This window comes from Caretta caretta, chromosome 9 (assembly GCF_965140235.1).
Source record: "Caretta caretta isolate rCarCar2 chromosome 9, rCarCar1.hap1, whole genome shotgun sequence".
NCBI classification, from domain to species: domain Eukaryota; kingdom Metazoa; phylum Chordata; order Testudines; family Cheloniidae; genus Caretta; species Caretta caretta.
Window position 1 is genome coordinate 80,190,592 of NC_134214.1, and position 12,017 is coordinate 80,202,608.

The 12,017-nt window shown below is 46.1% G+C and overlaps 1 protein-coding gene across 2 annotated transcripts in view; it reads left to right on the forward strand.

Annotated features, from left to right (window-relative positions):
• Positions 1–3,223: 3,223 nt before the first annotated feature.
• LOC125642274 (uncharacterized) overlaps positions 3,224–12,017 on the forward strand; it is a 58,945-nt gene continuing 50,151 nt past the window's right edge. For both annotated transcript variants that reach the window (XM_048863303.2, XM_048863307.2), the window contains exon 1: positions 3,224–3,550. In XM_048863303.2, the coding sequence (XP_048719260.1) occupies positions 3,470–3,550 (81 nt within the window). In that variant the 5' untranslated portion in view covers positions 3,224–3,469. The remainder of the gene's footprint in view (positions 3,551–12,017) is intronic.

A 12,017-nucleotide genomic window follows, 5' to 3' on the forward strand; every position in this document is an offset into this window, starting at 1 on the left:
CTTGCTGCCCCTGTACACCTCCCCCAGATCGTCCCTGCAGCACCATGCTGCCTCCGCTCTGCTGGCTCCCAGCATCAACTGCCGACGCAGGGTCCTAGTGCTCCCCATCCACTAGTGCCAGGGCAGGCTGCCCTTACCCTGCCCTTCTGCCTCGGACCCTTCCCTTTTCCGGCGGGACCCTCCACCAGCACAGGGCCCCCCTGCCTGCAGTCACCAGTCCTGCCCCACGCTGGGCAAGGGGCAGTACCATCCCTCATCCCCAGTGAGGCTACAGTGAGGGGCAGCAGCAGGGGAGGAGGCGCACATGTGATGGCAGCCCCCCATCTCCAGCACCCACCACAGGGGAGGCAAGGGGGCTTCCTGGACCTGAGAGGGGCCCTAGAAGCACATGCAATGACAATGTTGCGGGGTGAGTGTGCTGCCGGGGGGGAAGAGGGGGGCCCCTCCCCCAGAGCTCACTGCTGCCGGTGGGGAGAGGGCTGGGGGGAGTCCTCCTCTCTGGCCCCAGCCCTGGGGCAGCCTGCCTTCACCCCAAACTCATCCCCAGCCCTGCCCCACCCCAGAGCCTGCACCCCCAGCCAGAGCCCTCACCCCCCTCACCTCAACCCTCTGCCATAGCCCTGAGCCCCCTTCTGCATCATGAACCCCTCATCCTCAGCCCCACCCCACAGCCCTCACCCCACACTGCAACCCTCTGCCCTAGCTCTGAGGCCCCTCCCACACCCCAAATCCCTCATCCCCAGCCACACCCCAAACCCCTCACCCCTGCACCCTCTTCCTCAGCACCCCCTCCCACCCCCAAACTCTCTCCCAGAGCCTGCACCCCTCACCCCCTCCTACATCCCCCCAGCCCAGAGCCTGCACCCAAACTCCCTCCCAGAGCCTGCACCCCTCATCCCCTCCTGCACCGCCACCCCCTGCCCCAGCCTGGAGTCTGCACCCCTGACCCAAACTCCCTCCCAGAGCCTGCACTCTGCACCCCTCCTGCACCCCAATCCCCTATCCCAGCCCAGGGCTTGCACCCCAGACCTCTTCCCCCCACCCAAACTCCCTCCCAGATCCTTAGGCAGGTGTGGGGCAGAGTTTGGGGGAGCAGGTTCTGGGCATCACCAAAATTTCTACAAACCTGCCACCCCTGCATGTGACAAGGTAAAGTGAACATAGTATTGGTGGTGAAGGGTACCAGGATAACAGCCCCAGAGACTGGAGTCTTCTACCCCAGAATGGCAACAGCATGGGCAGTTGCAGAGCAAGCTTCCCCCATGCCACCATGCTTCACCCCTGACCTGGAGGGGACACTTCTCAGAGTGGGGACATTGTTCATTGTCCCTGGCTCATTCAGTCCCTTGGCCTCACAGTTGAGTCTGCTCAAAAAAGGTACCCGTTATTGCCTGTAGCGAGGCAGTTACCCCACTCTGGTGGAAAATGGTAGGCTGATTGGGGAAGCAGCCAAAGCTTGGGGCCATGTTCCAATCAGGCCACACCTGGCCCTGTTATAAGGGCTCAGGGAGGAGCTGCATCAATCTCTCTCTAGCCTTGGAGGGAGGAGGACCCAGCTGCTTAGGAGAAAAGGGTACCTGAGGCAGGGGCAGTGGCGGCTCCAGCCTGGCAACTCCCCAGGCCTTGTTAAAGGCCCAAGGCAGGTACTGGGGCTAAAGAGGTATAGCCCAGGGATAGGCAGAGGCAGCTGGTCCAACCTCCTTGCCAATGATGAGGGCCTTTACAGACTGTGGTTTGCCCAAGTGAATGGGGGACTAGATGACAACTGGCAGGAGCCACTGAGGCAAGGTGGGTGTTGGGGGTTCCCCTGGGAGGGGAGACCCAGAGTGTGGGGTACTGCTGGGGGCAGATCCCCAGGGAAAGGGGTACTGGGTCTGGGAGGGACATGGAGGCCTGAGGCATGTGAGACACCAGCCAGCTGAGGGCGCTCTGAAACTGGAAAAGAGCTAATTCCCAGATGACCAGCAGGAGGTGCCACACCAGTGAGTCTGCGGTCTGCTACATTGCTAACTCTGGGGTGATGCAGATAGCTGTCCGCTGGCTGCTAGACCAATTCCCAGATGCCCATTGTCACAAATGGTACCAATTCTGGCTTTGTGAATTTTTATTTGGCAAAAACAGAGATTCTGCACTATGGGGCAAGAATTCGGTCAACAGCACAGTTTTGCCACTGATGCTTTAAAATGTGGGTTTTTGTCAAAGCAAGATATGTGCAGCTTCTACTCTGGAACAATGGCAGATTTTACCCTGTGTGGAAATCTCCATATTCAATAGAGATTCTGCCTTTTCCCCAGTGAACTACCTTCCTGTTTTATTATTTATTTTTTATTTCCTTTGCCACATAGAGAAAAATGTGAGGTGAAAACATGAAGGTTTGTTTGTCTCACACGCTCAACCTTGAAACGTGACATTCCTCCTGGTTTCGTCAGTGGTGTGAATTTTTCCACTCTGCTTTCACATCTTGAGATTATCTGGAAAGAATACAGAATGGGAAATGCCTGGCTTATTTGCTAGGGGAAGGGTTTGCTGTTCTAATAAAGACCAGGTTGTTTCCTAATATCTGGAATGTGCAGAAGGATTCAGCAGGCGAAAAAGAAGCATTGCTTGAGCCTTCCCAAACCTCCTCAACTTTTGAGGGGTTTGCAAATCTTTCTGAGTTCATACAGGCCTGATCCAAAGCCCACTGAAGCCAGGAGGAGTTTTTTCCATTTTCTTTGGTAGGCTTTGGATTAGGCCCTAAATTAAACAGAGGGCATAATTCAAACCATTGATTTTTCAAGGAAGATGGAATAACGAGCATGTATTTAAGTCACTGGAAGCCTGTGCTGTGTAATCAAGGAAACTTTCTGTGATCAAGGCAGTGCAGCATTTTGTTGTTTTTTTTAAAAAAAGCACAAAGCAGCCCAGAACTGCATTGTCAGAACCAGAATCTGACGTGTTGTGAATCAATAGCATTGAGTCCTCAAGGGGTTCTGTATTTAGCAAAGCAAGGACTCCTGTTCTTTATTTCAAGAATGAAGAATCCCCTTGTGATCTCAGACTCTGAGTTCAGGTTCCCTTTCTATGCTCACTTTGTGCAGCATTTTAGTTAAAGAGCAAGATTGCTGTTAGCAGTAAGTGCTTTCAGAAAGGAGCACTGTGTAGCGACTGTGAGTCAATGTCCTTATTTAGGCAGTGCAAGTAGGAGGAACTTAGCTGGATCCCCCTCAGCTGATCAGGAAAAGCAAGCAGGCAATGTTACTTGCTCCAGTCACTCGCTCCTGTGCTCTGGAGCTGGAAGCACCTAACGGAATTGAAGGATTATCTGACTGATACTCCAACAATTGGGACTTCTGAAATAGACCCAGTAACAACTTTTTTTTCCCCCCTCCCCTTGGGATTTTTCCCTCTGAATGTGTCAATAGACCAACATGTGAGGTTGGGGAATAAGTCATGTACTCGGAAGAAGGACCAACACCCAGCCAGGAGGATGACTCCTCAACAGAAGGCTAATCTGCCCAAGGGACAGAGCGAAGAAGACCCAAGAGTGTGGATGCAGGAGTGGGGGAAGGCAAGTACATGGCTGGCATGTTAAAGGGGAGATGAAAGCGCAGCTGAGATGTGTTAGGGGTTCCAGCATGTGCTTCGATTTGTCTGCAGAAACTGTGTTTCCATGCTAGGAACCAGTATGCAAACCCTTGGTCTTTTTCACATTCCTTTGACTCACTTCACTTTTTTTCTTTATTTGCTTAACTTTCCACCACTTCTGTTTACTAAGCCCATGTTTATTCCCACTTAGAATCTGTCTGAAAACTCTTGTCTTTTTTCCTGAGGGTCCACAAGTTGCAGTACCTCCATCTAAGGTGTTAGGTATTATTTTGTCTCGCATGGTAGGTTTAACTTCTCAAGCCATTCAGCTGGCCTGTAACCTGCCTGTCCTTCTATCCATTAGAAAGCTGTAATAGGAGGTCATACAAATATCTCCATACTCCATCTCACTGTTTACTAATATTCAACAATGACTCTCCATCAGCCCCTGGGCTATATTATAGCTAAAAATAAAAGATGTGAGGAGCAGGAAAGGAGCAGGTGCCGTTTCTGTTGGTGTCACATTGATCTAAGTAGTTTATTTCTATGCAAATGATGGCATGATATCATTTAATCTGTGGTATGTAATATAAATGATCCAGTATTTGGAGTCAGAGAGAAGTGTAGATGCCACTAGATTCAGAATAACATCAACACTCTTTGAAATGCTTAACTCACCACTCTATGCTTTTCACTTGGGATTTTTGGTAAAGGTATTAGCCCTGGTCTCCTGATAACCCAAGGCAGATTTTTGGCTATTACAAACCCAAATCCTCACTGCAGGTTCACTTGGCTACAAATTTCTTCTTCTTTTCTGAAACTGTTCTGTGGTATCACTGTTTATTGTGAAACAACTGATGTATTCCACTCCAGAGGTGGTTGCATTTCAGTGGTGGGTGAAGTGTTTCCCATGTAAGTAATGTTTGGGATATAAAGTACTAGATAAAATATCACATGACAATGTTTCAAATGCTGGTCAATTCAGCTCTCAACCTGCTATTTATGGATGAAGCTTCACGCCTATTGTGCTAAGCAGGACAGCTGCAGTGGGCCAAGGGGAGCTATTTGTGCTAGCAACTAGGAGTGGAGGGGACTGTTCTCTGCCATATCTCTTAACATTGGAAAAATAACAAACGTTTTTTGGGGTGGGTGGGAGAAATTTCAGCACAAAAAAGTGGCTATTCCTAATTTAAACCTATTATGAACTCTGAGCTAAGAGAGGTATGTCGGAGCTCTGCAGCTGCCTGTTTGCAATGCAATCCTAGTGATAGCGATGTTTTCAATGGCCTGAGACTCAACAGCTTTGCAGAACTAAAAATGTTGTTGATCATTGCTGCACTGCCTCAGTATCCACACAGCATTGATGAGACCTCCAAAGTCCTGTTCCACTATGCACTAGGCTCTGGGCACAGAGAACCTACTGTCTCGTCTACACTTGTTATAAAGTGCTGGCGAGCAATCTGGAGGGGATATCGTCAGAACCAAAGTTCAACTTCTGGTCTCCTTTTCTCTGTGTCCAGGCCAGAACTGATCTTTTCTCCTACCCTTTCATATTGGGGCATCGCTACCTTTTCATCCTCCACAGCAGCACCTTTCCTCTATTTTTCTGACAGCAAAGCCAACCAGCAGAGGCAAGTAGCAATGAATATTAATGGCTGTCTCCTTGCCCCTGGAATTTCGGGATTAGGGATGGGCAAATTGATTCAAACAAAATAACCTTCCAGAACTTTTGTTCAAAACTTGATCATTTTCTAAGATTGAAAGAACAGCTGGGTAAATTCTGTAATGTCTTTATTAGTTTTAAAATAATGCATCCACATAATCTGGAATGTGGACAAGAAAAGTAATTAAACTATATTAAAAAAAAAATCAAAGGCTTGGTCTGATACATCACCTCACAACACTGTGTCATGTAATGTTGGCCCCACATAATGTTTTTGTTGGCTTGCCTGGGTATATATTGCAGGCAGTGGCCCTGCAGATAATAAAAGATTCACTCAGCAAGACACTAAAGCAGTAAGGCATTTCACTAGAGATATGCACAGCTTCTCAAAAGAAGTATATCCTAACTAACAATACACATTTCTCCAAGATCTAATTGTCTATACAGTCAGTCAAATGGAACTTGAAAGAGTAATTGTAATAGCATCTTTTAGCGACTCCCAATAATTTACACACACTCCTTATAGAAGAAAAGAGAATCTATCACATTTGCTCTTAAAAAAGATTTTTAATTTGCTGAAATCAAGTTTTTCAGGGTATTACTATTTATCTTTGAGCCATGTTATTCAAATATTAATTACATAGCAAACATTTAGAAACAAAATCTGTTTTTAGAACATGGCCAGCATGGGCTGTATAGTGACTGGCAGTGTCTTCTGGCTCCTCTGTGGATTCTAGCAACTAAATACAAGGGGTTGTCAAAGGCTTTGTAAAGTTCTTCTGGTGAACAAAATTGTACATGGCTTATCTTTTTCTTAGTTATTTTTGAGCATCTCTCTGTAGTCTGAGTTCCAGCTGGGACCACAACCAGAATAAGTATAGAAAACACCAGGTTCTCCTGAAATTTCCAATTCCATGAGGCTGGGGTCAATGTTTGAATGTGGAGTGCTTCTCCTATCTGCCCCTCTTCATTGATCTTTAACTGCACAAGCTTTGGAAATGAGAGAGTTCTGGGAGTACGCACACATCTCCTGTGTGGTAACATGTTACACGGCTACCAGAACTTCAATGGATGTGATCCAAGAGCTTCTATTCTAAACAAACACTAGTCAGGCTATGTCTTCTGCTTAGGTATATCAGATGATGAACACATCAGCTTTCTTTTTTGGCTTTTTTTCTTTTTCTTTTTCTTTTAGCCACCAACCTGAAGACCTAGTGGACATTCACTCTAATTACCCAAGAGATGCTGAGTCCCCTTGTTCCTAATCTATGTAGGATTCTGCCTTATTTTTTAAAATGTGCTTTTTTTTTTTTTTTAAATTCACAGTAGCAAACTAGACCTGTTCCACCCCAGGCCCCTTAGGGGAAGCATTGGGTCTAGCAGCTGATTGTTGTGCTGTGTGTAGAATTGTTCGTGTCTATACAAACTGCATCTTGGTATGAGAAATAAGGAAGGAAACTGTTTAGCTGACTTGCTGTTCTCAAACAACTATGCATGTTACAGCCACTCACACCTAGACAGCCACGAGACTGACATCAGAACACCTATATGACATCTGCCTAGATTTCATCTGTGCTGTCCTCTTCAGACACCTACATGATTCCAATTCACATGTACACTCATAAACATCTATGTCATCTGCACACACTCCTACATTCCACCAGTGAACTTACCCAGGCCAATATTACGTATTCCTTCATGGATATCTATGCTACCATTCCAGAAACCCACATGCTGATATTACACTACTAGATCTACATACACATTCAAATCTGTACACTTCTGTAGTTCAGTCAGAAACATCCACTCCTATTTACACCCATATTGTACTAGCACACACATTCACTCACTCCCGTGCTACCCTCACTTGCGATCATCACACCCACTGTGCACCAGTACTTATTCCAGAAGTACCATCTCCAAATGGCAATAGGATTGTGCCAGCCAGCCAGTGTTTGTCAGCTGGTATCATTCGCGTGGTTGGCAACTAAAATGTAGGCGTGGTCTTCCAGAGATGGTCCCTGAAGAATGGCCTGATCTGCACAACATTCATTGCCCATGGACGAAAGTTGGAGTGTTGTTCCTTGACTTTAGCAAAGCTTTTGACACTGTCTCCCACAGTATTCTTGCCAGCAAGTTAAAGTATGGGCTGGATGAATGGACTATAAGGTGGATAGAAAGCTGGCTAGATTGTCGGGCTCAACGGGTAGTGATCAATGGCTCCATGTCTAGTTGGCAGCCAGTATCAAGTGGAGTGCCCCAAGGGTCGGTCCTGGGGCTGGTTTTGTTCAATATCTTCATAAATGATCTGGAGGATTGTGTGGATTGCACCCTCAGTAAGTTTGAAGATGACACTAAACTGGGAGGAGAGGTAGATACGCTGGAGGGTAGGGATAGGATACAGAGGGACCTAGATAAATTGGAGGATTGGGCCAAAAGAAATCTGATGAGGTTCAACAAGGACAAGTGCAGAGTGCTGCACTTAGGACGGAAGAACCCCATGCACCGCTACAGACTAGGGGCCAAATGGCTCGGCAGCAGTTCTGCAGAAAAGGACCTAGGGGTGACAGTGGATGAGAAGCTGGATATGAGCCAGAAGTGTGCCCTTGTTGCCAGGAAGGCCAATGGCATTTTGGGATGTATAAGTAGGGGCATTGCCAGCAGATCGAGGGACGTGATCATTCCCCTCTATTCGACATTGGTGAGGCCTCCTCTGGAGTACTGTGTCCAGTTTTGGGCCCACACTACAAGAAGGATGTGGAAAAATTGGAAAGAGTCCAGTGGAGGGCAACAAAAATGATTAGGGGACTGGAACACATGAGTTATGAGGAGAGGCTGAGGAAACTGGGGATGTTTAGTCTACGGAAGAGAAGAATGAGGGGGAATTTGATAGCTGCTTTCAACTACCTGAGAGGTGGTTCCAAAGAAGATGGCTCTAGACTGTTCTCAGTGGTAGCAGCTGACAGAACAAGGAGTAATGGTCTCAAGTTGCAGTGGGGGAGATTTAGGTTGGATATTAGGAAAAACTTTTTCACTAGGAGGGGGGTGAAACAGTGGAATGAGTTACCTAGGGAGGTGGTGGAATCTCCTTCCTTTAGAAGTTTTTAAGGTCAGGCTTGACAAAGCCCTGGCTGGGATGATTTAATTGGGGATAGGTCCTGCTTTGAGCAGGGGGTTGGACTAGATGACCTCCTGAGGTCCCTTCCAACTGTGATGTTCTATGATTTGCAGGTTGCCAAATCCCCCTCCTTCTGTGGGTGCCCTTGGTTAGATCTCTAACGTATACACGTTCTCAGGGGTACCCTCTTGTGCCATGGTGACCATCAATCCCATTTCACAGGCCCTGGCCTGTCATGTGTGTTTTAGCAGGAATATATATATGATCTTCCCCATCACTGCCAGGGGCCCAAATTTACCAGTAAATGTTTCAATCACTGGGATCAGAAAATGATGCTGTTGTTAATTTTCATGTTTCCCCTCTCACTGAGGTTGTCAGAGACTATACGTGAAAGTGTTGAAGGAGGGGGAGCCACTCTCTCTCACCCCATTCTCTTCCCCTTCTACACCTCCCATCCCCCACCCCATAGTGAACAAACAGGCTGTTCAGATAAGAAATGGAAAAGTGACTGAGAGAGTTTCCAAAACCCAGTGCCCATAATCCATCCCTCTGAAAACAGGCAGGGTGGGGTGTAGCCTATGGTGAGAGAGAATCTAAAGGAAAACAGGATGTTTTTGTGATAACTTATTTTTCATAATTCTCATTGAAATGTTTGCTTTGTTCTGTTTTTGGAGTTGCCTGTAGCCTTTATTGGAGACGTGACAAGCCAAAGAACTTTGCGGAGGGAGGGTGGTTATGTTGTGGGGAGATATGAGTAATTTAATGACTGCTAGGGTATCCCAGAATAATAGTCCCTCTCTATATGTCTGGTGCAAATGCACCTGGGATGTTGTATTGAGGTTCTCAGTACTGAATACCAGACTGACTTTGACAAATTGCAAAGAATTCAGAGAAATGCAACAAAAACACTCGACGCTGGAGGGATTAATGTAAGTGTAGAGCTGTGTTGAACTCTGGGAGTAGTCAGTAAACTTCTTTGGGGTTTGTTCCCATCATTCTGGGGCCTTCTGCACCCGATAATGTGCCTAGCACTGTTCCGAGTTTCACCTGACTCTGTTTTCACAAGAATGCCCCTAGTGATTCAACAAAACAAACAGGAAAAGCAGAAGACAGAAAATAATATATGAAAAAAAGCAGAATCCTCTTCAAATAAAACATTTCTCAAAGTTTTCCATTGCCCGTTGGCAGTTCTTTAATGCTGCACAAGAAATAGAGACATAAGAATTGACAATAGCCTGCAGTCTGGTATCTCGAGCTGCTAACCTGAGTTGCCGAGTCTTCAATGCTATTTTAACTTGATTTAGATAACCTTAGTTAAGAACACACCTTTTTGTTGTAGCATAGACACACTTTGAGAGTGGCCAGTTGTGGGTGCTCTAGATTGGAAGAAGGTGTTACCTCCCGCTTCACAATGGCACTCTTTTACGCAAGTCCATCTTTTGGAACAAAATGTCTTCCTGACCTGAGCCTATTGAGACTTGGCCATACTTCTAGTACTTATCCTGCTGTAGTTTGTGTAATGGAAGGTGTTATTCCCATTCATCTAAATATGTAGGGAGTTTTGCCATTGACTTTGGGGCAAGATTTCATCCCTAATCTTTTCTTCGCCTTTACTAAAAGATGAGCTTCTGTAATAGCCTGCAGCAGTCACTTCCACAGGTTAGTTATTACAGTTTCTTGTAAGGTCTTTATCAAAAATCCATTGACATTCAAAATGGTCAATATCCCTTGGTGGTCCTTCGCCCCCCTATTCTGTTATGTCTTTCGAATAATTGTAATAGGGTAAGTAAGCAAAATTCACCCTTACGTTAGTTTGTAATGGAAGTTCCTTGGCATAAGGAATATCCATCCTCCATGAGTCAGGCACTGTATTTTCTTTTCTTGCTGACCTAAATGGGCCTCTGTTCCTTCCTTTGACTTCTGAGCTATATACGCTCTAATCTTTTTGTCCCTCTCTAATCTCTCCTTCGCCACCTCCGTGGGCAACTTCTCCTTCCCCTCATTATATGTTAGCTTTTCCCATTGTCTGTTCTCAGCCCTCTCACTGCTCTTTTATTCCCTGTTCCTTGCATGAATTAAAATAATACCTTTATGCTGATCACTCCCAAACTTCTGTCTCCACCCTGATCTTTTACCACTTGTTCAGTGATTTGTCTCCAACTGCCTCTCTTACAGTTCCACCCATCTCTTGGTGCCCTCTCAAAAATTAGCCCCCAAAAAAGGCACTTCTTTGGCCAAATCCTCTTGCTATTTACAATGGTGGTGTAAAATCCAAAGTATCTCCCCTAAAGATTATGAAGTTCAGATCCAGGTTTTGATTCTGGAATGTTGCTTTCCAAAGTCTGGGGGTGCTTGAATCTTTCGTGAGCCTATCTCAAATTTTAAGAAGGTGTTGGAAGGTGGGTTTTACTTGGAAGTATTCAAGCTGTCCCCATTCCAGTTGGCAGGTGGGTGACTGATGCAAGAAGGGGACTTCTTTTTATGCTGCGTGCTTTGTACGGGTCACTGCTGATTAGCCTGTTTTTTCCACCAGCCAGTTCTGAGAGTGCCATTTAGCAAATCCAAAACTGTATAACACTAACGTGATGCTTACAAGGCATAAAGGGATTAATGTTCAACTCTAATGAAATCCAGATGCACACAGCTGCCTCTTCTCAAGCTCTCTTCCATTGCCAAGTTGCAAATGAAATGATTTAATTTAATGTAAATACACGGGACGCACCAGACTCAGAATAGTGATAATATCTACTACATACTTAAACCCACAAGGTACCAAGGCCATTGGGTTTCTTTTGACAGCTCATGCAGTAGGGAAGACTTAGTTGTCCACAAACCAACTCCATTTGCATATAATTCATGTGTGAGATAAACCTCATGACCTTTTGCAAAGGGCCCTGATGCAATAGAGCTGGGGAAACCTAGCAGAGCAATAAAGTTGCTTTTATTAATCAAAGAAAGCTAATGTCTGTGTAATGAATTGGTGGGTCTCAGCCCAGTTCCTAATGGATAGTGGTCTACATCACTAAAACCACCAGTGCAAATAGCAGCAGATGGCCTCTTCGATGGTAGTCTCATCTGAGGATATGTCTACACTGCAATTAAAAACCCATGGCTGGCCCGTGCCAGCTGACTCACGCTTGCAGAGCTCAGGCTAAGGTACCTCTTAATTGCCATGTAGACATTCAGGCTTGGGCTGGACCCCAGGTTCTAGGACCCTGTGAAATGTAAGAATCCCAGGGCTCAGGCTACAGCCCAAGCCTGAACATCTACACTGCAGTTAAACAGTCCCTTAGCCTCAGCAAGCCCAAGTCAGCTGACAAGGGCCAGTCACAGGTGACTCAGTGCAGTGTAGACATACCCTAAGAGACCAAAAATGCAATAACTCATGCAGACAGAACTTCCTTCTCACCCCTAGGGGCTGAGCAAGGGAAGGCTGGTGCTGCAGCATTCTATCCCAGAGGTGGATGTATATTAGTGGAGGGGAATGAGATATCTGAAACCTTTGGGAAATGGGGATGGAGTTGAGGTATCATATCCTATTCCCAATGGAGCTGAAGTATTACTGCCTCACACAAAGTGTTTATTGTTGGCCTTTTCTCTCCCTTGCATGGTTATAGTTTCCTTTTTCTCACCCCGCTCATGATGTACTGTAAAGTCTCAGCCCCTGCC